Below are 26,624 nucleotides of genomic sequence, written 5' to 3'. Positions count from 1 at the left end.
TGCCTTCTAATCCCTTGCCCCTTGGCTGCTGTGCCCCTTTAGTGTTGTTTTATTTTATGGGCCTGTCTGATCTTTGGCTGAAGTGTGAACCTCAAACCTGACTTCATTACTGAGCTAAAAGGGTGTCTGGGGGGCCATACTCTCGGGGTTTCTCCAGTATCTTTCAGACCATTAAGTCTGGACTTTGTGAGTTAGAATTTTGTTCTAAATTTTCCTCCAGCTCTGTCTGGGACCCTCTATTGTGATCCCTGTCAGGCCGTTCTCTTTTTATTTATTCGAGTTGTAGGGTTAATTCTTTGATTTTGGCCCTTTCTTCTTTTTGGATGTGTGCATTTATTGCTATAAGTTGACCTCTGACACTGCTTTTGCTGTTTTCCAAAGGTTCTGGTAGGACATGTTTTCATTCTCATTTGATTCTATGAATTTCTTTATTCTGTCCTTAATTTCTTCTATATAACCCAGTGCTTTTTGAGCAAGGTGTTGAGTTTCCATGTATTTGATTTTTTTTTTTCCTTGCCTTTTCTGTTATTTATTTCTACTGTTATGGCTTTATGGTCAGAAATGATACTTTGTAATATTTCAGTGTTTTGGATTCTGTTAAGGCTTGCTTTATGGCGCAATATATCGTCTATTCTGGAGAGTGTTCCATGTGTGTTGGAAAAGAAAGTATACTTGGCTGCTTTTGGGTGGAGTGTTCTGTGTATGTCTGTGAGATGAGTTGGTTGATTGTGGCATTTAGATCATCCGTGTCTTTATTGAGCTTCTTTCTGGATGTTCTGTCCTCCGTCGAAAGTGGTGTGTTGAAGTTTCCTAATATTATTGTGGAGCTGTCTATTTCTCTTTTCAATGCCGTTAGCATTTGTTTTATGTATTTGGGTGTGTACATATTTATTATGGTTATGTCCTCCTGAAGTATTGACACTTTAATCGTTATATAGCATCCTTCCTTATCCTTTGTGGTGGATTTTACTTTAAAAAGTCTTATTTTGTCAGAAATTAATATAATTAATATAGCTGCTCTTGTTCCTTTTGCATCGTTGTTTGCTTGAAATATTTTTTTCCATCCTTCAGGTTTTAGTTTGTTTGTGTCTTTAAGTCTAAGGTGTGTCTCTTGCAGGCAGCATATAGACAGATCGTGTTTTTTATCCATTCTGCCACTCACTGTCTCTTTATTGGTGCATTTAGCCTATTGACATTTGGCGTAATTATTGATAGGTATGAGTTTTTTTTTTTTTTTTTATGAGTTTAGTGCTGTCAGTTTGACGTCTTTTTTGTGTGTTTGTTGTTGACAGTTTCTTTGTTCCACATAATTTTCTGTGTTGAGTTGTTTTTCTTTGTATGTTTTCTTTTCCTCTCTTTTATTGTTGTTGATTTTGTATTTGCTCAGCCTTTACTGTTTTTCTTGTTTTTTATTTTGGTGTGTAGGATTGTTAATTTCCTTTGTGGTTACCTTAATATTTCTCCCTATTTTTCTAAGTTTAACCCAATCTTTTATTTCTCTATCACCTTGACTTCCTCTGTATATGAAAGATGTATGACTACATATTTTAGTCCCTCTTTTTATTTTTATTTTTTATTTTATTGTTTTAACGTTGTCGTCTTTTATATAATGATGTCTCTATTTCCCTGTTTTGAGCATTTTAGCTTTGGTACATTTTTGTGATTTCAGTATCTGGATTTATATCTAGTTGCTCTGTCCCATGTTCTAGTCTCATGTTGTTATCTGATATTTTTGATTTTCTAACTGGAGGACTCTCTTGAGTATTCCTTGTAATTTTGGTTTGATTTTTGTAAATTTCTAAAATTCTGTGTATCTGGAAATGCCTTAATTTTGCCGTCATACTTGAGTGACAGTTTTGCTGGGTATATAATTCTTGACTGGCAGGTTTTATATATGTCATCCTATTGCCCTCTTGACTGCACGGTTTCTGGTGAGTAGACTGAGCTTAGTCTTATTGACTCTCCTTTGTAGATGACTTTTTGTTTATCCCTAGCCACTCTTAAAGTATTCTCTGTATCTTTGGTTTTGGCAAGTTGATAATAATATGTTTTGGTGGCTTTTGGGGGGGGGGATGTACCCTGTGTGGGGTTCAGTGAGCATTTTGGATAGGTAGCTTCTCATTTTCCGCGATATCAGGGAAGTTTTCTGCCAACAAATCTTCAACAATTCTCTCTGTATTTTTTGTTGTCCCTCCCTGTTCTGGTACTCCAATTACTTGTAGGTTATTCCACTTGATTGAGCCCCACAGAATTCTTAGGGTTTTCTCATTTTTTTTCAATTCTTTAATTTGAGTTTTTCTCAAAAAAGTTGGCATCAAGTGCTTTTTCTTCAATCTCACTAATTCTGATTTTCATTGCCTCAGTTCTGCTCCCATGACTTCCTGTTGAGTTGTGTAATTCTGAAATTTTATTGTCAATCTTCTCGATTTCTGTTTGCTGTCTCTCTATGGATTCTTGCAGCCTATTAAATTTGTCATTATGCTCTTCTCTAATCTTCTTAAGTTCCTCTGTTGCTTTGTCTCTGTGCTGCTTGGCTTGTTCTGCATTTTGCCTGATCTCCTTCCTGATTTCTTGAAGAGTTCTGTATATTAATCTTTTGTATGCTACCTCCAGTAATTCCAGGAAGTTATCTTCATCTGGAAGATTCCTTGATTCTTTGTTTTGGAAGTTTGCTGAAGCCGTCATGGTCTTCCTCTTTATGTGATTTGATAATGACTGTTGTCTCTGAGCCATCAGTAAGTTATTGTATTTATTTATTTCGTGTTTGCTTACTGTGTCCTAGCTTCTTCGTTTTGGTATGCTCAAATAGGTTACTTGAGTGAGCTAGTTTGATTAATGGCACCTTTGAAGCTGTAACATCCTGTCATCAGGTGGTGAGTGCTGTTACTAGGTATGTCAGCCCAGGAGTCCATTTGCTTTTCTTGTGTGGATTCAGCTCAGGTCCAGGTGGTTGGTCACCAAGTGTGTGGTGCAGGCTCTCACCTACAGTCCTAGACAAGCAGGGGTGATTGGTGTAGGCACAGATATCTGTCTACAGTAGGGGGTCATGTGCTGAGCATAGCAGGAAGCTGACCGCCTCCCTGGAGTGTCTGTGAGAAAAGCATGTCCCTGTTCCCTAGAGTGTATAGGTGGATGGGTTTTGTAGCCAGAGTATGGGCACCCAGTGCTGTTGGCTCTGCAGACTGGGAGGCAGCACTTATTCTTGGACCCCTGTCGTGTGTGGCTAGGTGGCATGGGCAGAGCCAGCAGTCCTCAGGCCCCTGATATGGGTAGGTGGGGACCCTACTTAATAGGCAGAGCAGTGTCAAATGTCACAAACCTACCTGTCCACCCTAGAGCTGAAACTGTTGAAGTTAGACCTCAGGTATGTACCCTGTTGTACTGTGCTGATGAGGACCTATGCTTTTGAAATGGGCCCAGACAAGTCTGTGCAGGGGTGAAAGGCATTCAGAGTCCATGGATCTCTCTTGCCTATGCCTAGGCAAAGAAGCTGTTTCTGCCCTGAGTTTTGGCATAGGGGAGCCAGCAGATTATTTTTTCCCTGTTTATTAATTTGTTCCCTCCCCAAGGCCAGGAGACTGGCTCAGGGAGTGCAATGGGTCCTACTTCTGGCCCAGAGAATGTGGCTATCACTGAAGCTGGCTTGGGACCTGGTGCAGAGTGGTGAGGAGTCCGGTTAATGGGAGGGAGGTTTTTCCCAAAGGGGTACTTTTTGATCTGCGTGGTAGATTAGACGCATATACTTATCTTTTGCCGATTGAGTGCCACTTATGAATAGGCCCTTTGCTGCTTGGCCTCTCCTGATGTGAAAATGTGTCCTAAATGCCACTGCTTGCCTCACTGCTGGTGGCAGTCAGTGCTGGCTTGCAGGGGGCCAGTTCCTGCCAGGTCAGGTCTGGCAACTACCTGCTGCTTCTGAACCACCTTCTCCCCCCCGCTCAGTCTGATTCCTCAACTTTGCCTTTGATGTTCAGATCTCCTCAACTGTCATATATAATTGATTCATTCGTTTTTTCAGGTCTTTATTGTTAGAGGGACCACAGGAAGTGTCTGAGTACTCTGCCATCTTGGCCCCACCCACAAATTGCATTATTTGTTGTGGTTGAGATACCTGCCTCCTGTTCCCTGTTCTTCATTTCTGGCCCCTGCTTATTATTAATGAATGGAGTTCTAACTTGTTATCAAGAGGTGTAGAGAAATATTGAATGAGGTGAGGGCTAGGTATGAAGTAGCTGTGGCTGATAAGAAACCATTGAAAAAAAGGTTAGGATAACTTTCTTACTCTTATGAGTGAGGCTGGTTTCCCTAAAGTAAGGTAAATGGCAAAGCGGGTACAAACCTCCTATTGTCTTTGTCTGGCATTACTATTCTGCACTTTGATTTATTGAAATTATTCTTGAAATCTGGTAGATTTTCGTTGTCTTCTTAGTTTCCAAGGTTCTTAAAACCTTTCACTTCTTTCATGAGGTATTTGATGAAAATGGTTTAGGAGAACAAATCAGACGGTGAGAGCAAGTTCCCACCTCTTTCCTTTTTTTTGGCAGTGTTACGAATTATTAAAGTAACTAGATAATTGACTTCCTGAGGAGTGGGCTATTACTGTATATGAGAGCTTGTGTTTATGGATAAGTTCAAAGGTCATTTCCTATTTTTGTGTTTCAGGGATATTGCTTCAATGCAAATAATGAAAAATGCTACCATTTATCTGCTTTTAGGTTGGAATATTGCGTCAGCAGGTAGAAGAACATGAAAAAGTCAAGCAAGAAATGGCCGTGGGGTATAAGCAAGAGTTAATGAAACTACATGAAGAAGTGAGATTTTAATTCTGTTATATGTTTTGTAATTCTGTCTCTTTAACCCTTTGAGAATTTTGTTAATGAGCCATTTTCTTCTTCATAAAGTGGGGAATACATAGTCCTTGGGAGGTTCAGGAGTGAAAATATATTTTTCTGTTAAGTCCAGACAAAGAATTTTGCTAATTATATGTTAGATGCTATCTGGAACAGGGATTCTCAAATGTGTTTCTTGATTGAGTACCTGAAAGAAATAGAGCTAATTTTGTATAATACTGTAAAATATTTATACCAAAAGCTTATGTTTAAAATTTTAATTTTTGATTTAAATCAGTGGCTATATTTTAAATAATGGAGGATCCAAAGCTTTAAAACACATTTTATGGTAAAAACCCTAAAAGAAGAAAATTTTATTAACTCAATTTTATTCCTCAGATTGGGAAGAAACTGCTTTTATTTTGTTTTAATTCCAAAGGATTCATCTGCTTATTGAATTCATCTGCTTATTTCAGATGGGCATGGCTCAAGAACTACAGCTCTAAAGGAAAGAGAAAGAGTTTTTATTTGCTGCTTTATTTTGTGTGTGTGTGTGTGTGTGTGTGTGTAGGTGGGGGAACGTTCGTAAGGTCAAGGCTATTGTAATAAGTTTTATTTAAAGAATTATTTTTCTTCTACTCATAATATGTCTTGTCTTGTCCTTATTTTCCATGTGTAGTTTTTAGTTTTGTTCTGTATTTTAGTTTGCAAATCTAACATGTTCTCAATCTGTTTTTAATAGTACTATTTAGCAGTTGCTCTGGCTTTATTTATAATTCCAGTTTGTCCCATTACCACTGTTTATAAATTCTTAAATTGTAATTGTAGAAATAACTGTCTCTACAGTTAGGCAGACTGAAGAGAAGCTATGAAAAGCTACAAAAAAAGCATATAAGAGACTCCAGAGGAAACTCCAAAAATCACAGGGAGGATCGGTGTGAAATTGAGAGGTTAACTGGAAAAATTGAGGTATGTTTATAGTAATAAGTTGTTCGTAGTGAGTGTCAGTCTTCACGTAGGAAAATGCTGTTTCTAATAGTGCTACTTCCTAAAACCAATTTTCTACCGTCTCCAGGACTGCCACTGAGCAATTTGAAAGGGGGGTGGTGACCTAGTGTATATCGTATCATCATCTGGCTCCCTGTGCTTACTAGCTATAAGTAATTTTGAACAGGGCAGTCCCACACTTAGAGGGCATTTGGAAATGTATGGAGACATTTTTCCGGTTGTCAGAATGACCAAGAGGTGCAGCTGGCATTTAGGGGACAGGGACCAGGGATACTAAACATGTCTGGGACTGTGCCACCCAAGAAGAATTATCCCAATCAAAATGTCGATATCTTGCCCATTGAGAAACACTGACTGCCACAGGCAGTGTCCTTGTTTTTCTTTATTTTTTAATCATTGTATCTTGAGCACCTAATAGGGTATGGGCTTAGTAAATGCTGAAAGTACATGACTTTTTTATACAGAGAGCCCTGATGGCACAGTGATTTAGTGCTCTGCTGCTGGCTGAAAGGTCAGTAGTTCGAACCCACCAGCCACTCCTTGGGAGAAAGACGTGGCAGTCTGCTTCCGTAAAGGTTTACAGCCTTGGAAACCCTATGGGGCAGTTCTACTCTGTCCAGTAGGGTTGCTATGAGTGAGAATGAGCTCCACAGTAACAAGTTGGTCATCTTTTATATCAGATTGTTTATCTTCAATTCCCATTTAGATCTTTTAAGCCATTCACTTCTTTTTGCTGACTTGGTTTTTATTAAGACTAATTCCGTGATTATTGTGTATATTGATTCTCTGGAGAACTTAAGGGAGGCGTTGAAGTATCACTGCTAAGAGTAAATGAAGTAGCAGCATAAGGCTGTCACCACGCTTTTCAGCTTTTCACGTTGAATCTGTCACTCCCCGCCTCTGTCTACACCAGCATTTCTCCAGTGTGTATACAAATCACCCAGGGTGCTTTTTAGACTCTCAGAGATTCTAATCCTGTACTACGGTGTGGGACATAGGAATCTGCATTTTATCAGCTCTCAAGTGAGAAACCGAATTCAACATCTTTGTATGATTACTTAAAATTTTTCTACCCAGGGCAACCCTGTCACCCACAAATGCCAGTATATTTTTACTATCTAGAATCGTAATTTCTGTGTTTAATATTCTTTTACACCTCAGTGTTTTATTTGAAATTATGTTTGAGTAGCTTAGAATCTGAGGACTGCACAGATAATGCTTCCCCTCTGGCGCTTTTTGGTAGTTTGTTTTTTCCCCCAAATCCATCATGTCCTTCTTGTTCCTCATTGCCACTGCCTGACCTCTTTTCTTTCTACCTCAAAAACCCCATGTTTGAATTTCATGTCATCTTCTGATCTCTGAGTCACACCCCGGCCTCACAGATTTTAACTCCCACCTCATTGTCACTCTCTTCAGCATTACTCTTATCACAACCCTTGAGGATTTGAATGTCCACAGGGTTGATGCTTGTAATACCCTGACCTTTGCATTGCTTGGCCTTCTTTCCTCCATAGATATATATATTTTTTTTTACTATTTTCTTTTACATATGTATCTATATAGTACTTTACATGAAAGTTTACAGAACAAACTAGTTTCTCATTAAACAGTACCCATGTTGTTTTGTGACATTGGTTAACAACCCCACGCACAACACGTCAACACTCTCCCTTCTCAACCTTGGGTTCCCTGTTACCGCTCTCCTGTCCCTTCCTGCCTTAGTGTCCTTTCCCCTGGGCTGCTGTGCCCCTTTAGTCTTGTTTTGTTTTGTGGGCCTGTCTGGTCTTTGGCTGAAGGGTGAACCTCAGGAGTGACTTCATTACTGAGCTGGAAGGGTGTATGGGGGCCATACTCTCAGGGTTTCTCCAGTCTTTTTGAGGCCAACAAGTCTGGTCTTTTCTTTTTTGAGTTAGAATTATGTTCTACATTTTTCTCCAGCTCTGTCTGGGACCGTCTTTTGTGATCCCTGTCAGAGCAGTCAGTAGTGGTAGCCTGGCACCATCTAGTTGTACTGGACTTAGTCTGGTGGAACCCGTGATAGATGTGGTCTATTAGTCCTTTGGACTAATTCCCTTGTATCTTCAGTTTTCTTCATTCTTCTTTGCTCCCAAAGGGGAGAAACCAGTGGAGTATCCTAGATGGCCGCTCACAGGCTTTTAAGACCCCAGATGCTACTCACCAAAGTAGAACGTAGAACATTTTCTTTATAAACTATGTTATGCCAGTTGAGTTAGATGTTCCCCGAGACGACATTCCCCACAGCCCTCACCCCAGCAATTCAGTCCCTCAGGGTGTTTGGATGTATCTATGGACCTTCCATGACCTTGCCTGTACAAGTTGTGCTGCCTTCTCCAGTATTGTATACTGTCTTACCCGTCATCATAGTTACCACTTGTCTATTGTCTATTTAGTGTTTTTCCATCCCCACCCCTCCCCTCACTCGTAACCATCAAGGATCCTTTCTTTTTGTGTGTAAACCTTTTCATGAGTTTTTACAGTAACAGTATCATACAATATTAGTCCTTTTGTGATTGACTTATTTCACTCAGCATAATGCCCTCCAGATTCATCCATGTTACGAGATGCTTCACAGATTCATCGTTGTTCTTTATCATTGTGTAATACTCCATTGTGTGTATGTGCCATAGTTTGTTTATCCATTCGTCTGTTGATGGGCATCTAGGTTGTTTGCATCTTTTTGCTGTTGTGAACAATACTGCAGTGAACATGGGTGTGCATATGTCTGTTCGTGTGATGACTCTTACTCCTCTAGGATACATTTCTAGGAGTGGGATTGCTGGATCATATGGTATTTCTATTTCTAGCTTTCTAAGGAAGCACCGTATCGTTTTCCAAAATGGTTGTATCATTTTGCATTCCCACCAGCAGTGCCTAAGAGTTCCGATCTCCCTGCATCCTCGCCAACATTTGTTATTTCCTGTTTTTTTGATTTTTACCAGTAGTGCTGGGGCAGGGGGCGGGTGGGGAGGTGGGGATGAGATAATGTCTCATTGTGGTTTTGATTTGCATTGTGTCTGTTGACCACTTGGACGTCTTCTTTGGTGATGTGTCTGTTCATTTCCTTTGCCCATTTTTAAACTGGATTATTTGTCTTTTTGTTGTAGAGGTGTTGGATTTTCTTGTAGATTATAGGGATGAGACCTTTGTCTGATTTGTAATAGCCAAAAATTTTTTACCAGTCTGTAGGTTCTATTTTTCCTCTTTAGGTGAAGTCTTTTGATGAGTGTAAGTGCTTAATTTTTAGAAGATCCCAGTTATCTAGCTTATCTTCCGGAGTTTGTGTTGTTGGTTGTGGTTTGTATCCTGTTAATGCCATGTATTAGGGCCTCTAGCATTGATCCTATTTTTAATTCTGTGAACTTCATAGTTTTTGGCCTTATATTTAGGTCTTTGATCCATTTTGAGTTAGTTTTTGTATACGGTGTGAGGTATGGGTCCTGTTTCATTTTTTTTGCAGATGAACATCCAGGTTTGCCAGCATCATTTGTTAAAAAGACTGTCTTTTCCCCATTTGATGAACTTTGGGCCCTTGTCAAAGATCAGGTGACCATAGGTGGATGGATTGACGTCTGGGTTCTCAATTCTGTTCCATTGGTCAATATTTCTGTCATTGTACCAGTACCAGGCTGTTTTGACTACTGTAGCTGTATAGTCAGTTCTGAGGTCAGGCAGTGCGAGTCCTCCTACTTTATTCTTCTTCTTCAATAGTGCTTTACTTATCCAGGGCTTCTTCCCTTTCCATATAAAGTTAATGTAAGTTTTCCATCTCTTTAAAGTATGTTGTTGGTATTGGATCGGGATTGCATTGTATTTGTAAATCACTTTGGGTAGAATTATCATTTCCACAATGTTGAGTCTACTTATCCATGAGCGTGGAATGTTTTTTCCTCCACAGATATTTTGATCTCCTCCCTGTGTCAGCTGCTTATTCCCATTGCCATTCCTTAGTCTTTTCATTGCTAATACTTACAAACCTCTTAGAACCTCATGTTTAAGAATCTCACTTTCTGACTAACATTCTCTATCTTCTCAGCTCACTCCCTCTGGTACCCTGATGCTAAATAATCATTTGACCCCACCAGGAGCTTCAAGCCGTTGATTTCTGCCAAATTTCACTGCTGCAGATTGACCTTATGACCTCACTTACCAACCTTTACCCAGCTTAAATTCCATGGTTAGTCTTCATAATCACTTCCTTACACACCCCTTCAACTCCTGTGCCCCTCTGTTTCTTCATCATACTTGATTGGCAGAACCACAACCCTGGTTCAATCCAGCTTTCTGCCCACTTGCTGCCTGCCCTGTGTGACTGAACATGCCTGGAGGAAAACACAAGTATGCCCACTGGCCTTCAGCTATGAGTTGGAGTTGACTTGACGGCACACAACCTCAAATGCTTCCTAATACTGCCCATTATCATATTTCCTCTCATTCTCCCACTTTCTACAATGACTGTTTCATACTTCCTTTTTCCCTCAAACTTTCAACACTTTTCCTACATCCTGACCCTTGGGTGATAATCTTGCTTTCTATTTCACTGAGAAAACAAACAATGAAAAGAGAACTTTCTCAAACTCCCAACACTACGTCTATCCATCTATCTGCATCTCTACTCACATATACCACCTTCCCTCCTAGGGGAGGTGTCCATGCTTTCTCTTCTACACTACTCAAGATGTTGTTCCAACAATTCTCCTCTCTTTTCTGCATCCTCGTTTTTTTCCATCCAGACTTCTCCCCTCTTAAATGTCCTTTCTTGAATCCACTTCCTTCTCTGACTACTGCCCTATTTTTCTCCTTCATTTTATAACTAAACTCTTTCAGGCATCTATACTTACCTCCAATTCCTTTTCTCCCATTATTTCTTTTGCCCATTCCAATAAAGCTCTTGCCCCCTCACTCTAAAGAAGCTGTTTACATGGAGGTCACCAAGGACTACCACATCACTAAAGTCAGCATTTGTCTGCAGCATTTGACCCAACTGGTCTTTCCCTCCTTCTTAAAACGCTTTCTAGAAAAACCACACTTTCTTGGCTTTCCTCTTACCTTACTAGCCGTTCTTTTGCTCCATTCCTTGCTCTACAACCTCTTAACTTTGAAATGCCCTTGGATCCTGTCATTGGGCCTTTTTTTTCTATTTGTGCTTACCCCGTTGGTGATCTTATTCAGTCTCATAGCTTGAAACACTGTATCTATGTTGATAATTTCCAAATTTATATATCTCGTCTTGACCTCTCCAATACAGACTAATTTCCAACTGCCTGTTTTACATCTACACATGGATGTCTGAAGCTATCTTAAACTTAACATACACAAAAGTCCTGACTTTTTCTTCCCCGTGAGCCCTAGACCTCCCATTCCCATTTCAGTTGATGGTAACTTCATTCTTCAGTATACTCAGGCCTGAAACTTTGGAGCCATCCTTGATTTATCTTTTCTCAACACAGTAGCCAGAAGGATTCTGTTATAATGTAACATTACTTAATGTTACTTCTTCTGTAAAAACTTTCCAGTACCTTCTCATAAAAGCCAAAGTAATAGTGACCTACACAGTGTATTGTTGTTGGGTACCATTGAGTTGATTCTGACTCAAATTGGCAATTTGAACCCACCCAGCAGCTCTGTGGGAGAAAGACGCAGCAATCTGCTTCCATAAAGATTATATCCAAGAACTACGGTGCATTCCACTCTGTCACATGGGGCCCCTTCTGATAACATGTCCAAAGATTTGAGACATAGTCTCGCCGTCCTCGCTTCTAAGGAGCACTCTGGCTGTACTTCTTCCTAGACAGATTTGTTCGTTCTTCTGGCAGTCCATCGTGTATTCAATATTCTTCACCAACACCATAATTCGAAAGCATGATTCTTCTCTGGTCTTCCTTATTCATTGTCCAGTTTTTGCATGCATGTGAGGTGATTGAAAATACCATGCCTTGGGTCAGGTGCACCTTAGTCCTTAAAGTGACATCTTTGTTTTTAACACTTTAGAGAGGCCTTTTGCAGCAGATTTGCCCAATGCAATGTGTCGTTTGATTTCTTGAATGTTGTTTCCACCTGATAGTGGATCCAAGTAAAATGACATCCCCGACAGCTTCAATCTTTTCTCTGTTTATCATGATGTTGCTTATTGGTCCAGTTATGAGGATTTTTGTTTGCTTTATGTTGAGGCGTAATCTGTACTGAAGGCTGTAGTCTTTGATCTTCATTAGTAAGTGCTTCAAGTCCTCTTTAACTACAGCATGCAAGGTTGTGTCATCTGTGTATCGAAGGCTATTAATGAGTCTCCCTCCAATCCTGATATGCTGTTCTTCATATAGTTAAGGCATTCGACTATGTGGACCATAACAAATTGTGGATAACATTGCAAAAAATGGGAATTCTGAAACATGTAATTGTGTTCGTGTGGAACTGCTACATAGACCAAAAAGCGGTTGTTCAGACACAATAGGGGGATACTGTGTGGTTTAAAACCAGGAAAGGCGTGCGCCAGGGCTGCATCCTTTCACCATACTTCTTCATAGCAGCCCTTAGGTGGCAGCAAATCTGTGAAAATCAGCACGAGACCAGTATTCAGCATCTGTGTTTTGCTCTTCACCATTAGGGTATTAAATTCAGAAAGACAGATATCCAAGAAGCACAGTATGTAAGGAATTCAGTATCACTCTGCAGTTATATCAGATAAGTGAGTAATGGGATTCCTGCTGTGGAGAAAGGTGCGTGTGTACCCAGGGACATGGAGGGAAATTAAAGTGAATCTGGGAAGCAGTGACAACGAGGAGGATGCACTCATAAGTTAAGTACCTTAATTGTCTCTTCAGGAATTCCGTCAGAAATCACTGGACTGGGAGAAGCAACGCTTGATTTATCAGCAACAGGTATCTTCTCTGGAGGCACAAAGGAAGGCCCTGGCTGAACAATCAGAGATAATCCAGGTGAGTTTAAGACATTCTGAAAGACATTTTGAAAGTAATGAAGGCAGATGGGTTTTGATTGAATCTGAACTACTTTAATGTAACTTCCTGGTGCCAGCCAGTCTCTTCCAGCTTCTCTTTGCTAACCCCTTTCTCTTTCTTATGTAGTAAGCGTCTCTCCTTCTCTACTTAACAGGCTTATCCCCTTCAGCATCTAGACAGATTCAAAACATCTCTTCTCCACACCGCATACCCCACCCCAGCACTACCAGCACCCCCACGCATGCGGGTCTGCGTGCACACACACAGCCACTCACACCCACGCTCTTACCCTTACGCCTGCTTGCTCTTTTGGTTTCTTGTTTCCTCACTGGCTCGCTTATTCTCTCACTCTGCTCTCTATCACTGTTCTACATGCTCATGCTCACTCTCCTACTCTTGATCTCTTGCTTCCTCTTGCTCTCACTTTCCTCTCTCTTTCTCCCCCGTCTCTCTCCCCCTCTCACCCCAGCCCTCATTCTTTCTCTTTCTCCTATTCCATTTCTTCCTGTCTCTGTCATTCAGTCTCTGGCTCTGGCTTTCGCTTTGGCCTCGTGTCCGTGCCTTGCCCTGTCTCTGTGTCTGATAGCTGGGGTGCCTAGGCCAGAGTGGTTCAGCTGGTCTGCCTTTTTGGACACAAATGTTGAGAAATTCACATTGCCTTGCTGTGGGCACTAATTATAGAAACACTATTTTTGTGGGAGCAGACCCTTTCTAGTAGAAACCTTTCTTTTATGAAGAATTACTGGCTTAAAACAAAAACAAAACCTGGACATCTAATTTAGGAATATCCCTTCTTAAAACATATTCACCTTGTTTCCTTTTGCAGTTAAGAACCAAATGCATAAAGGAAAATGAATGTTCATGGCTGTCCATTATGTGCCGTCTCAGTGCTTCTAGATGCATTTTGCATGTGTTAGCTATTTAATGTCAGGGTAATCTGTCAAGGTTAGTAGTTATCCCACCTTTACAGAATGAGGAAACAGACTGGATAAGTTAGGAGAGCTAGACAGAAGTTGCCTTTTTACAATCTGTACATATTTGTTGCTTTGAGTCTCAATAATGTGTTGGCTTTTGTTTGTACTTTTGAAATATTAGCTGGCTGAAAAGCTACCAAGAATGGCTCTCCTGTGAATGCCAGAGAGGGCCCACTGCAACCTCAAGGAAGAAAATTATTTTCTAGACTGCTGCAAACGATGCAGCCAGAGCAGACCAATGAAATCCCAGGATGCCTAGGCTAGAGCTTTTCTGAATGCTAAAGCACTTTACAAACAAATAGCTGTAAGATATTATATTTTAATGATAGTCTTCAGATTGGCAAAAAAGCAAACTGAGTCATAATTTTCACAGTTCTCAGTTATTATCCATGAAAGTGTGCTTATTATTGATTACAGATCCATCTTTTAAATTAGTTTAATTAAAACTTCATTATTGATGAAAATAGAATTTTTATTTACCATAATTTTGCTAGGTCTAGAATAAGAAACTTTTAAAAAGTCAACATTTATTTTTCCTACTAGGGGTAGATTTTATTTGAATTACTCTTCTATACTTTAGTTCTTTTATTGTTTAACTAAAAAATACGTTACTTGTAAGTGTATTTCTCCATCTTTCTTCCTTAGCAAACTAGACAAAATTAAATCTTTCTGTGGCTCACTATGTACCAGTGCTGTGTGGTCATCTGTTTTTTAAACTTTTAAGTAAACTTCTGTATGCCTGTTACTCAGCATTAATAACGATTGTTTTGCCAATTTTGTTTTATCCCTCCCTCTATTTTTGGCTGTAATATTACAAAGTAAATCATAGGTGTTACCTTATTTCTCAACAAGTAAGGGTTTTTTTTAACATAACTACAGTATACCAGTATCACATTAACAGAATAAATAATAACTTCTTAATATTATTGAATAACTAGTCTTCAAATTTTCTCAATTCTCTACAAAATGTCCTTTTACAGTTGAATGTTCAAGTCAGAATCCAGTTAGGGTTTACGTATTACACTTGGTTGATATATAGGTCATAGTTGAACAATAATGATAGAACATCTGGGAGATTAGGTAAATGGATATAAATATCTCTCCCCATTAAAAAAATTTAATATAAATTTTACTCTTATATTTTTTTAACAACCACAAGTGGAGATCAGGAATAGCTGCTCACTTTTTGCGTCTTAAATTTGCTTGAGTTCTTTTCATTTAATCAGTTACTAAAGTGTAATGCATGTTCATTTTAGAAAAATGAGAAAATGCAGGTATGAGAATTAAATAAAATTACCCATAATTCCACCAATTAGAGATCTACCATGGTTAACAATTTGTTGTAAATTTCTTCAGACTTTTTCTGTGATTATTAACAGTGGTCATTACATTCATGTTCATTTGGTAGAAAAAACAGTGTTGATGGGGAGGGAGGAAGGAGTAGTTGGAAACTTTAAAAATTACAAAGAATGGCAAAGTGTTGAAGCTAGGTGATGAATATATATACAGGATTCATCATCTTATTCTCTTTATATTTGTTCATGTTTGAAAATTTCCATAATAAAGCATAATTTTAAAATGTATAGAGTGGCAGGCACTATGTTAATTGCTTTATAATAAAATATTTTACTTCATTTTCTCAACTTTTTAAAGTTCCTTTTTTAATGTAACATATCAGCAAATGTATAATCATCATGATTGCATAGAAGTCCACTGTGTCACTAAATGTACCATAATTTCTGTAACCAATCCCCTCTTATTGAAATTTTAGTTTTTAAATTTTTCCCTCCTGTAAATAACACTTGAATGAACATCCTTATATAAACATTTTTGACTATCTGTCCATTTATTTTCTTGGGAAATGGCTCTAAGTGTAATCGGTGCATCAGGGAAGTTGTACATGCTTAAAGGTTTTAATATATGTATCGCCCAGGTGCTCTCCAAAGATGTCGTATTGGTAGAAACGTTTACCAGCAATATAATGAGAATGCCCATTTCCTCATGCTTTGCCCATTATTTCTTTTAATTTTCCCTACTTTTAGGCTTGTCTTTGCTAGTCTGATAGGTTAAAAAAAAAAAAAAAAAGGTATCTAATTATTTGTTTTAATTTGCATTTCTTTAATAATGAGTGAGGTTGAGCATTTCTCATCGACTTATCACCATTGTCATTCTTTTGTAAATTGCCCATTTATGTCCTTCACTGTATTTTCTTTTTTTTTTTTTTTCTATTTTGAGTGAGTTCTTCAAGGATTTGGGACGTTAAACCTTTCCTGTTATGTTGCAGTTGTGTTTGTGTGTTTTCTGTTTACCTTAATTTTGATAGTGAATTTCATGGGCATTCAATTGTTTTATACACTGTTATTCATGATTGTTTAGTTATATCATTTTTTCCTTCAGGTTCTCTATCTTTGGTGTCATAGATTAAGGATATTAATCCTTTGCTGTTATGTTGTAGTTGTAAGTATAAGGTCTTACCTAAGCCAAGATTTCTTCTAGTGCTTTATAATTTTTTTTTTATATGTGATCTGGAAATCATTTTGGTGTAAGGTATTTGACAGGAATTTATATGTACTTTTCTAAGTTAGTATTCAGATAATTTATTGACTATTACACAGTTATATTACTAGTGTTATGAGATACTACCTTGATTATAGTTTTCTAGGAGGCCCTTGAATTAGCTTGAAAGAATTGAGTTTGTGGGGAAATAGCTTATTCCAGTTTTATCGCATATAGCTTTACGGGCTGTATGTAAACCATTAGTACCACTCTTAAAAAAAGGGAAACAGACCTATAGTGACACCATCCACTTGCCCTTAATCCAAGGCAGAGTTCACTCTTGTGGCCTGGGCATTCTTCCTTCAGTTAGTGATGGCTATGTTGCTTGTGTATTTCTTGGTCTGTCACCTGACTGTCTTTGTCATAGGTCCTTATTGTGGCAAAAGCCCAGGGCTTCTCCGGTCATCTAGACATGGATGAGACACCCTGCAGTAAGGCTTCCTTATGAGTAGAACTTGGGCTTCTCAGCATGGATCCCCCTACTCTTGTACCTCAGTGCGGGGCCTGTTCCTCACTGCCCAGGCTCCCACTAGGGTTCCTCAAAAATGGGGGTCTGTGCCTCATTGGCTTATTGGCACCTGAGACCCACTACTTAGAGATATAGGCTTGGTTCAGTTGATTTAATTGCTTCACCAATGTGAGGCAAAGTGTAGTAACATATACTGTAAACTAAAACATTCTAGCTTGTCAGCAAGTACGAGATTCTTACTTTGCTCTCATAGATATACCTGATGCTTGTGCTTCTTTATTCATCTAGCAAGGTGAGATAATCACAAGAAATCCCCTTTCCACATATACTGAGGGAATGAGAAGAGACTTGCATAAATGGAAAGGCAAACTGTCTCTTATGGTCAGGAAGAATCAATAATATAAAGCTATCAGTTCTCCAAAATAACCTACGGATTACAACATAATCTCAGTCAAAATGCCCGTGAAGCCTTACCTAAACCAAGATTAAGATCTATATTAGTTTCCTATATTAGTGGCTTAAAACAACAGAAATGTGTTCTCTAGCAGTCATGGAGGACAGAAGTTTGAAATCAAGGTGTTGGCAGGGACCTGCTCCCTCCGGAGGCAGTAGGGGGAATCAGTTCTTGTTTCTTTTCATTTGTGGTAGCTGCCGCATTTTTTGGCTTGTGGCACCTTCAAATCTCTCTCTGCTCCTTCATTTTGCCTTTGTTTCTGCCTGTGTTAAATCTCCTTTTGCCTCTTCCCTATAAGGACACATGTGATGGCATTTAGTATCCACCCGGATAATCCAGGATCTCTCATCTCAAGATTTTTAATCATATCTGCAAAAAAATTACCACATAAGATAACCTTCATGGTTACCAGGGGTTAGGACCTTGTATCTTTGGAGGACACCATTTAACCCATTACAAGATCCACTCTTATTTTCTTCTGATGTTTTATGATTTTTTAAATATATTTGATCTGAAAATTCTTTTGATTATAGGCATCTAAATATATATTTTTTCCCAGCTGATTATCCACATAATTTATTGACTGTTACATTTTGAGAACTTGACAGAATGATACGAAAATTCATTTGGAAGAGTAAATGAGCAATACCAGTCAACATTTCTTAAAAGAAGATAATAAGGATGTTCTATCAAATATTAAAATGTATTATATTAAATACCAGAAAGATGTTTACCTGTGTTTTATTGACTATGCAGTGGCATTCAACTGTGTGGATCATAAAAAATTATGGATAACATTGCAAAGAATGGAAATTACAGAACACTTAATTGTGCTCATGAGAACCCTGTACACAGACCAAGAGACAGTCATTTGAACAGAACAAGGGGATACTGCATGATTTAAAATCAGGAAAGGTGTGTGTCAGGGTTGTATCCTTTCACCAAATTTATTCAGTCTGTATGCTAAGCAAATAATCTGAGAAGCTTGACTATATGAAAAAGAACACGGCATCAGGATTGGAGGAAGACTCATTAACAGCCCCAATATGCAGATGACACAGACTTGCTTGCTGAAAGTGAAGAGGACTTAAAGCCCTTACTGATGAAGATCAGAGACTACAGCCTTCAGTACGGATTACGAAATTTCAACATAAACAAAACAAAAATCCGTACAACTGGACCGGTAAGAAACATCATGGTTCCACAGTCATCACCCATGAAAACAGCAGTCAGGAACTCAAAATGATGTAGTGCACTGGGCAGATATGCTGCGAAAGACCTCTTTAAAGTCTTAAAGAAAGAAAGATGTCACTTTGAGGACTATGGAAAACCCTGGTGGCATTGTGGTAAAGCACTACAGCTGCTAACCAAAAGGTCATATAGTGACCCTATAGGACAGAGTAGAACTGCCCCATAGGCTTTTCAAGGAGCGACTGGTGGGTTTGAACTGCTGACCTTTTGGTTAGCAGCTGAGCTCTCTTCACCGCTCTGCCACCAAGGTTCCTTATATATGTATTTCCTATATTTTATATATATATAAAATGCCACCCCCCCTCCCCCCGGCCAATTAAAGAAGTGCTCAGGGAAATCTTGGAGAATATTTAGAACATTTGAAAAAAATTAAAATATTAAGACAACACAAAGTATAAATAGCTTATAAATGAATGGTATGTGAGAAAAGCAGAGGTTGCATTGTTTGTTTTCCTTTTGAAATATATGAGCTACAGGACATTGCTCCAGTTAATTTTAAATCTTCTGTTCATTTATATGTAGTTTTAAAAGTATTATTTTCCAGCCACAATTTATGAAAAAGGGATGATCCTAATTCAAATGTTAATCTGTTGTCTCAGTGGAATATCACAAAGTTAATTGAGTTGGTTCAGACCTACTGTGTCTTATAGTGATATAAACCCAAGAATGACAAGGGATTCTTACTGGGAGCTTTACCCTTAATGGTCTCTTTAAGCTGCTACTTGGTGGAAATGCTTAAGGCTGTGGCCTGCGCTGACAGAATTAAAGTTGACACTGATGGAGAGCTTGTTAAGAGTTGCTGCCTGCAGTGGCCATGGCTTCATACTGGGATCCTTTGGAAAATAGAAATCTCTGTTGCCCTATCACATTGTTCTTAGTAATCTCATATCTGGGAAGGTAATTTTCTTGAAGCATCACAAAGCCAGAGAAAGGCTTGAATTCAACCCTAGTCCCCAATCCCTTCCCTGTTCTCTCTGGTAAACTATAATTGAACTATACCTTAACTCTGACTGAAACACTGAGTTTACTTGAAGATCACAAGTTCGAATTGAATAGTATTAAAGTATAAAAACAATACTAGTGTCTTGCAATTACGTATTGTCTTTCATCCTGATTGCCCTTTTGGACTGTGACCGCTGAGCCCCTAGGATCCTTGGAGGTATACTGGGCTGCTGTGCAGGTTAAGCTAGCGTTGGAGGAGGCGCAGGGAGCTGGGCTCCGGCCAGTTCCTCCCTTCCCCCTCACCCAATCTCTGCATTTATTTACTCTGCAGAGGATTCTGTGTAGGAATTCCTCTTGGGGGAAAAAATGTTTATATTGTATTTAAAAACTTTGGAGACATTGCATGCCTAGCGTGTGAATCTAAACCTGTGTTGATACCCTTCTCTCATAGTATTCCAGGGATCTGGTAAAATTTGGGGTCTTTATACCAGAATCTTGACCTGTTACTTGTACAAGCATGGTTTGTGTCTTTGCCTCTCTCCTCCTACCCCTTCTCTGGCTTACAGGCATCATTTTGCATCTACTTTATGTGATCATAGTATAAGGATTTTGGCCCTGTATTGTAAAATATTTACATCTTCAGCAGATAGATTTTCTGCAGATATTTCCACTTAAATTTCTGAAATAAAATTATGTGCCTTTGCCTTTAGAATTATTTAGAGTAAGATGTTTATGTTCATCTTCAGTGTATAAAGTACCTGTCTAGATGCTAATTAAAGCTTGTGAAAACTGAAAGGTGGGAGCTAAAGGCCAGTATACCTGGAATGCATACCCTACAAGTCACCTAAGTTTTCAGAAACTATGTACTCAGGTTTATGAGACAGTTGCTAAAGCCGTTTTATTCGTGTGTACCTCAGTAGGTATGTTGTTGAAAGAAACTAATTTGAGAAGTACTATATTTGATTAAATCTTTTAGCTCAAGATGTGTCCAAAAATTGATAACAGAAGCAATCCCTACTTCCTTCTAAACACTGCTTTCCTCAATGAACGACAATCTACAATCCACACCCCCCGCCCCCACTTTAAACAGTATTTTGTGGTCAGTTATCATCTGAATATGTGTGTTTATAATGTGTCTAAAAAGAATGTTAAAACAGAATAATTAACTACATGCAACATGCTCTGGGTTGGGGAGAGAGGAAAATTTGAACTTTAAAATTTAAGAAGTTTAGTGTTTTTTAAAAATTTAATTTCTGAACTTTCATAAAAAGTATACTAATGCATCGTAGTTCTATTTCCTCTATCTTAAATAGGAGATGCCTTCAGTTTTCCTATATGATGACTCATGGTTGCAATTAAACTTCTGCACAAGTAGGTAGAATAATGTAGCTCTCTCTTCAGAAAATGGGCAGCATCTCTTCTCCTGAGAAATCCCTTTACTCTCTCAATTCTTTCTTACCCCTTCTCAAAGTATTTATTGTATATTTTTGGTAAGCTAATGCCTTATGTTTTTATGAAAGTGAAACTCAGTTTTATTTTAGTCTTTCTTATTCATTGTTTTTTCTTTTATCATGTCACTTTCACTTCATGGTAATTTTTGGGTTTCTAGGCTCAGCTTGCCAATCGGAAACAAAAATTAGAGTCTGTGGAGATGTCCAGCCAGTCGGAAATTCAGCACCTTAGCAGTAAGCTGGAGCGGGCCAACGACACCATCTGTGCCAACGAGCTGGAAATAGAGCGTCTCACCATGAAAGTCAATGACTTGGTTGGAACCAATATGACTGTTCTGCAGGAGCAGCGGCGAAAAGAAGAAGAATTGAAAGAATCTGAAAAACTGTTAGAGGTGTGTTTTAAAATGCCATAATTGGGGAAATATGTCCCTGAGTGTTTTAAGAGAGGAGAATAATTAACTTAGAACTAGGGTTTAAAAATCTATGGTTTCTTCCACACTCTGGCTGGTGAATCAAATATTGACAGCCATATCAATGTTATGCCTATTATATAACTTAAATTCTGACTCACTGGCTTCGTTTCTTCATGAAACAGAAAAATTGTAATAATGCTTGTCTTTTTTTCTGAGTATTTTGCAGATTTTACGGGAAGAGAAGAGAGAATTGAAAGCAACTCTTCAGTCTCAAGAAAATTTCATCCGTGAAGCAAGACTTCAAAAGGAGACGCTACAAGCAAAATTAAGGGCAACTGACACTCAGCATGCAATAGAAGTCATGAGGTATGTTAAACCTTAAATATAATTCCTCTTAGCTACTTGGTGGTTTGGCATTGAGCACCACTTTTAATATGCCCGCCCATTCTTAGTTCTGTGTTAGAGCATATTGTGGGTTTCTTTTTTCTACCTTGAACTTTTATAGTATTATAAAAACCTGGTGTGATTAGTTTTTTTTCCTGCCTCTAGTTCGGGTCCTTAGAAGAGACTCCAGTCTTAGAGATCTCTTGGTCAATCCTCACCCTTGGTGAAACTCCAGATGTGAAGGGAACAGTAGTCAGCGTCTCCTGGAAGACCTCTCTTCTTTGATAAAAACCGATTGTGATTGACAGTAGCTTATTATCAGTAACAGCCAGTCTTGAGATAATCCACTAAAAAAAATTCCTAAAACTAATCTTATGGGTATATCTAATTATCGCTATGAGACATTTGTAGTGGAAAGCAATAGAATGAGCTGCGTATGCTCCTTTTGCTTGGTGTAAGTCTGGTGCACACTTATTCTTGCCAGAACTCTCCTTTTCTGTAACTTTCCGGTTTCTTTTGCTCAAGGTATAAAGTGTCAACCAAGTGAGTTTTGTCTTTTTATTTTTCCTTCTGCATGGAAAAACAGATGACAGATCAGAAAGAAGTAAATTGCTGCTGACTTTTTTGAGAAGCGTCATCTCTTGTCTGTTTACTCTCCCAGTGTTCTTTCAGTAAAGCAGGAGACAAACTGAAGAGTTCCAAAGATAAAAGGCCTTCAACAATCACCCTGTATCCTTCCCTAGGTCACTGGAAGAGCCTCAGTCAGAAAGGAGGTGCAACTCTCAAGGGCGGGAGGACTTAGAAAATGTGCTCTCGCAGCTGGATTTCACCCACACTAGTGAGGAACTTCTGCAGGCAGAGGTGACACGTCTTGAAGGCAGGTAGATAATAATAGACAGATTTTAGGAACTTTCAAGTTGTTACAAATGAATATGTGGTCATCATACTGATAAAGTAAACAAATACAATATTGTTATGGATTGACTTGGGTCCCCCTAAAATACCGTATTGGAATCCTCACCTATACCTGTGGATGTCATCCTGTTTGGAAATAGGGTTTTCTTTGTTATGTTAATGAGGCCACTTCAGTGTAGGGTGTTTCTTAAGCCTAACCACTTTTGTTTTTTTTAACTACTTTTGAGATAGAAAAAGAGCAGAATAGGCACAGAGAAAAGCAAGGGCAAAAAGTAGTTGCCAAGAAACTGAGGTCCAGAAGCTGAAAGAGACGAAGATCTTCCCCCAGAGCCAACAGAGAGACAATCTTCACCTAGAGCTGGTACCCTGAATTCAGACTTCTAGTCTCCTGAACTGTGAAGAAATACGTTTCTGTTTGCTAAAGCCACCCACTTGTGGTATTTCTCTTAACGGCAGCACTAAGAATCTATGACAGTATTCTTAGTGAATAAATACATTTTTTATCTAGCATCCACAAATAGCCTAGTTTCTTTTATCATTAAGAAAATAGAAGCAATTAAAGGAGAATGTCCTGTTCTTCCACCACGTCTACTAGCATTTGCCTGTGAATGAATCGATGGACATTCCTAAGACTAACCCTTGCGCTTGTGCGCTGTTCCTGTCCTTAACTCCCCTCTCTTCTCCATCATCCATTTCTTCCTCTCTGCTCAGTCATTCCCACTGGTATAAATCATGCTTTTGGTTAGCGGCCTGAGCTTTTAACCACTGTGCCACCAGGGCTCCACAACACCAATATAGACAGTAAATGTAGACAATATATTTAAGAATTTGGTTTTCAAGCGGAGTAGAGATATGTAGAAGGAACTCGATGGGGGATGTAGGGTCGTAAGTCTGCTCTGACCAAGTTGAATACCTCACTGTTTTTTGTTTTTTAGTTTTCATTATTATTACCTTTTATTGTCAGTATCTTTATAAATCCAGCCTTTATTTTCTTTGGGGGTTGGAAGTATTACGTATAAACTTACAGATATATTTTAACATTTATGTAGTACGTATTACTAAACGATAAAATGTACAAAAAAAAAGATGGTTGTTAAGTGTGGTTTGTTGTAACTCAAATACATTGTTGGGGACTACCTGTAATAACTTTTGTTTCACTTTTATCTAGTGCTGTTATTACAGAACTACCACAAGTGGGTAGCTTTAACAGAAATTTATTTCTTACAGTTTAGGAGGCTAGAAGTCTGAATCCAGGATGTGGGCTCTAGGGGAAGGCTTTCTTTGTCAGTTCTGGAGGAAGGGTCTTTTCTCTTCTGAGCTGCTGCTCCTGGGAAATCTTCCTGTGGCTTGACATCTCTTTTCCCCAGTCTGTTTGCTTGCTTGCTTGTTTAATCTCCTTTATTTCTCAAAGGGGGGCCCTCGTGGCCCCGTGGTTAAACGTTTGGCTGCTAATCAAAAGGCCAGCAGTTTGAAACCACCAGACACTTCTTAGAAACCCTATGGAGGCAGTTCTACTCTGTCCTGTAGTGTAGCTATAAGTTGGAATCTACTCAATGGCAATGGATTTTATATCTCAAAAGAGATTGACTCAAGATATATATATATAAAAAATTTTTCTAATCCTTCTTCATTAACATAACAAAGGCAACCCATTCCAAATGGGATTATAACTGTAGGCATAGAGATTAGGATTTAAAACACATATTTTGGGGGTGCCTTAGTCATCTTTTTTTTTTTTTTTTTTTTCATCTAGTGCTGCTATAACAGAAATACCACAAGTGGATGGCTTTAGTCATCTTTTTTTTTTTTTTCATCTAGTGCTGCTATAACAGAAATACCACAAGTGGATGGCTTTAACAAAGAGAAATTAATTTTCTCACAGTAAAGTAGGCTAAAAGTCCAAATTCAGGGTGTCAGCTCCAGGGGCAGTCTTTCTCTCTCTGTGGGCTCTGGAGGAAGGTCTTTCTCATCAATTTTCCCCTGGACTAGGAGTTTCTCTCTGCAGGAACCCTGGGTCTAAAAGACATGCTGTGCTCCTGGTGCTTCTTTCTTGGTAATATGAGGTCCCCTACTTCCTGCTTGCTTCTCTTTCCTTTTATCTCTTGAGAGATAAAAGGTGGTACAGGCCATACCCTAGGGAAACTCTCTTTACCTTGGATCAGGGAGGTGACCTGATTAAGGATGGTGTTACAATCCCACCCTAATCTCTCAACATAAAATTACAATCACAAAATGGAGGACAGCCACACAATACTGGGAATCATGGCCTAACCAAGTTGATCCACATATTTTTTCAGGGGACACAATTCAATCCATGGCAAGGGGACATAATTTAATCCATGACACACACACACTTCTTTTGTTTTATTCCTTTTTCACTTTGAAATACTTCAGATAGTCTTTGTTGTCATTATTGAGGTATAAGTGAACTCTTCAGGTTGAGTGAAATAAATTAAAGCTTATTCTTTTTGATATTGAAACTAAAACTTAAATTTTTCTTATAGATTTTTTGATCGAGTTTTTAATAATCTTTTACATTATTATTAAGTTTTTTTATTGTAGTAAATATAGCAGTAACCATTTTTAAGTGTACAATGTAACGGCATTAAGTACATTCACATGTTGTATGGCTATGACCACCATCTATTCCCAAAAAGCTTTTATCACATCAAACAGAAATTGTGTACCCATTAAGCAACTCCCCACGTTCCCTGGTCCCCAGCTTGGTAACCCCTAATCTACTTTCTGTCTCTATGAAGTTGCCTTTTTAGGTATTTCCTGTAAATGGAACCGTATAATATACCCTTTTGTGTCTGGCTTATTTCACTTAGCATAATGTTTTCAGGGTTCATCCATATCATAGCATGCATCGGAGTTTGATTCCTTTTTATGGCTGAGTAATATTCCATTGTATGTGTATACCACATTTTGTTTATCCATTCATCTGTTGATGGAGACTTAAATTGTTTTTAGCTTTTGGCTTTTGTGAATATGCTGCTATGAATATTGATATACAAATGTCTATTTGAGTCCCTATTTTCAGTTCTTTTGGGTATATAACTAGAAGTTGAATTGCTGAGACACATGGTAATTTTCCCGTTGGGTTATGGTAATTTTATGTTTAACTTTTTGAGGAACCTCCAAACTGTAGTCCACGGTGCTGCACTGTTTTCCATTCCAACCAGCAATGCACCAAAGTTCCAAATTCTCCGCATCCTCCCCAACTCTGTGTTTTCTGGTTTTTGGTAATAGCTGCCTCAGTGGCTGTGAAGTGGTGTTTCATAATGGTTTTGTTTTGTATTTCACTAATGATTAATGACTTTGAGCATCTTTTCATGTGTTCATTGGCCATTTATATATCTTCTTTGGAGAATTATCTATTCAAGTCCTTTGCCCATTTTTTAATTGGGTTGTTTGTCTTTTTGTTGTTGAATTGTATGAGTTCTTTATATATTTTGGATATTAAACCTTTATCAAATATATAATTTGCAAATATTTTCTCTCATCCTGTGGGTTTTCTTTTTCACTTTCTTGATAATATCCTTTGATGCACAAAAGTTTTTAATTTTGATGAAGTCTACTTTATGATACTTTTAGTGTCATATTTAAGACACTATTGCCAAATCTAAGGTCATGATAATTTGCCCCTTTGTTTTCTTCCAAAAGTTCTGTAGTTCTAACTCTTGAATTTAGGTCTTTATTTCATTTGGGTTAATTTTTGAATAGGTGAATATGGTGATAGGGAAGAGTCTTATTTCATTCTTCTGCACATGGATATCCAGTTTTCCCAGCACCATTTGTTGAAGAGACTTTTCCTTAATGAATGATCTTGGCATCCTCATCAAAAATCATTTGGCCATGGATATAGGTTTATTTCTGGGGTGTCAACTCTGTTTCATTGATCTATATGTCTATCTTTATACAAGCACCACACTGTTTTGATTACTGTAGCTTTACGGTAAGTTTTGCAAGTGAGAACTATGAGCCCTTCAACTTTTTTCTTT

At 38.5% G+C, this 26,624-nt stretch overlaps 1 protein-coding gene across 9 annotated transcripts in view; it reads left to right on the top strand.

The window, feature by feature from the left end:
* CEP63 (centrosomal protein 63) overlaps positions 1 to 26,624 on the top strand; it is a 131,026-nt gene that overhangs the window by 82,437 nt on the left and 21,965 nt on the right. For 8 of the 9 annotated variants that reach the window (XR_007515519.1, XM_049870313.1, XM_049870310.1 and 5 more), the window contains 6 exons: positions 4,716 to 4,811; positions 5,676 to 5,798; positions 12,677 to 12,790; positions 21,067 to 21,300; positions 21,548 to 21,687; positions 22,449 to 22,586. Coding sequence is in view for 8 of the 9 variants with exons in the window: in XM_049870313.1 (XP_049726270.1) it covers positions 4,716 to 4,811; positions 5,676 to 5,798; positions 12,677 to 12,790; positions 21,067 to 21,300; positions 21,548 to 21,687; positions 22,449 to 22,586 (845 nt within the window). In the remaining variant the exon portion in view is untranslated. The remainder of the gene's footprint in view (positions 1 to 4,715; positions 4,812 to 5,675; positions 5,799 to 12,676; positions 12,791 to 21,066; positions 21,301 to 21,547; positions 21,688 to 22,448; positions 22,587 to 26,624) is intronic. The other variant, XM_049870311.1, reaches the window with a different exon arrangement.

The sequence above is a fragment of the Elephas maximus genome, chromosome 26, assembly GCF_024166365.1.
Source record: "Elephas maximus indicus isolate mEleMax1 chromosome 26, mEleMax1 primary haplotype, whole genome shotgun sequence".
Taxonomy (NCBI): domain Eukaryota; kingdom Metazoa; phylum Chordata; class Mammalia; order Proboscidea; family Elephantidae; genus Elephas; species Elephas maximus.
Note: the sequence above shows the minus strand (reverse complement) of the source record. Positions and strands in the feature narration are given on the sequence as shown.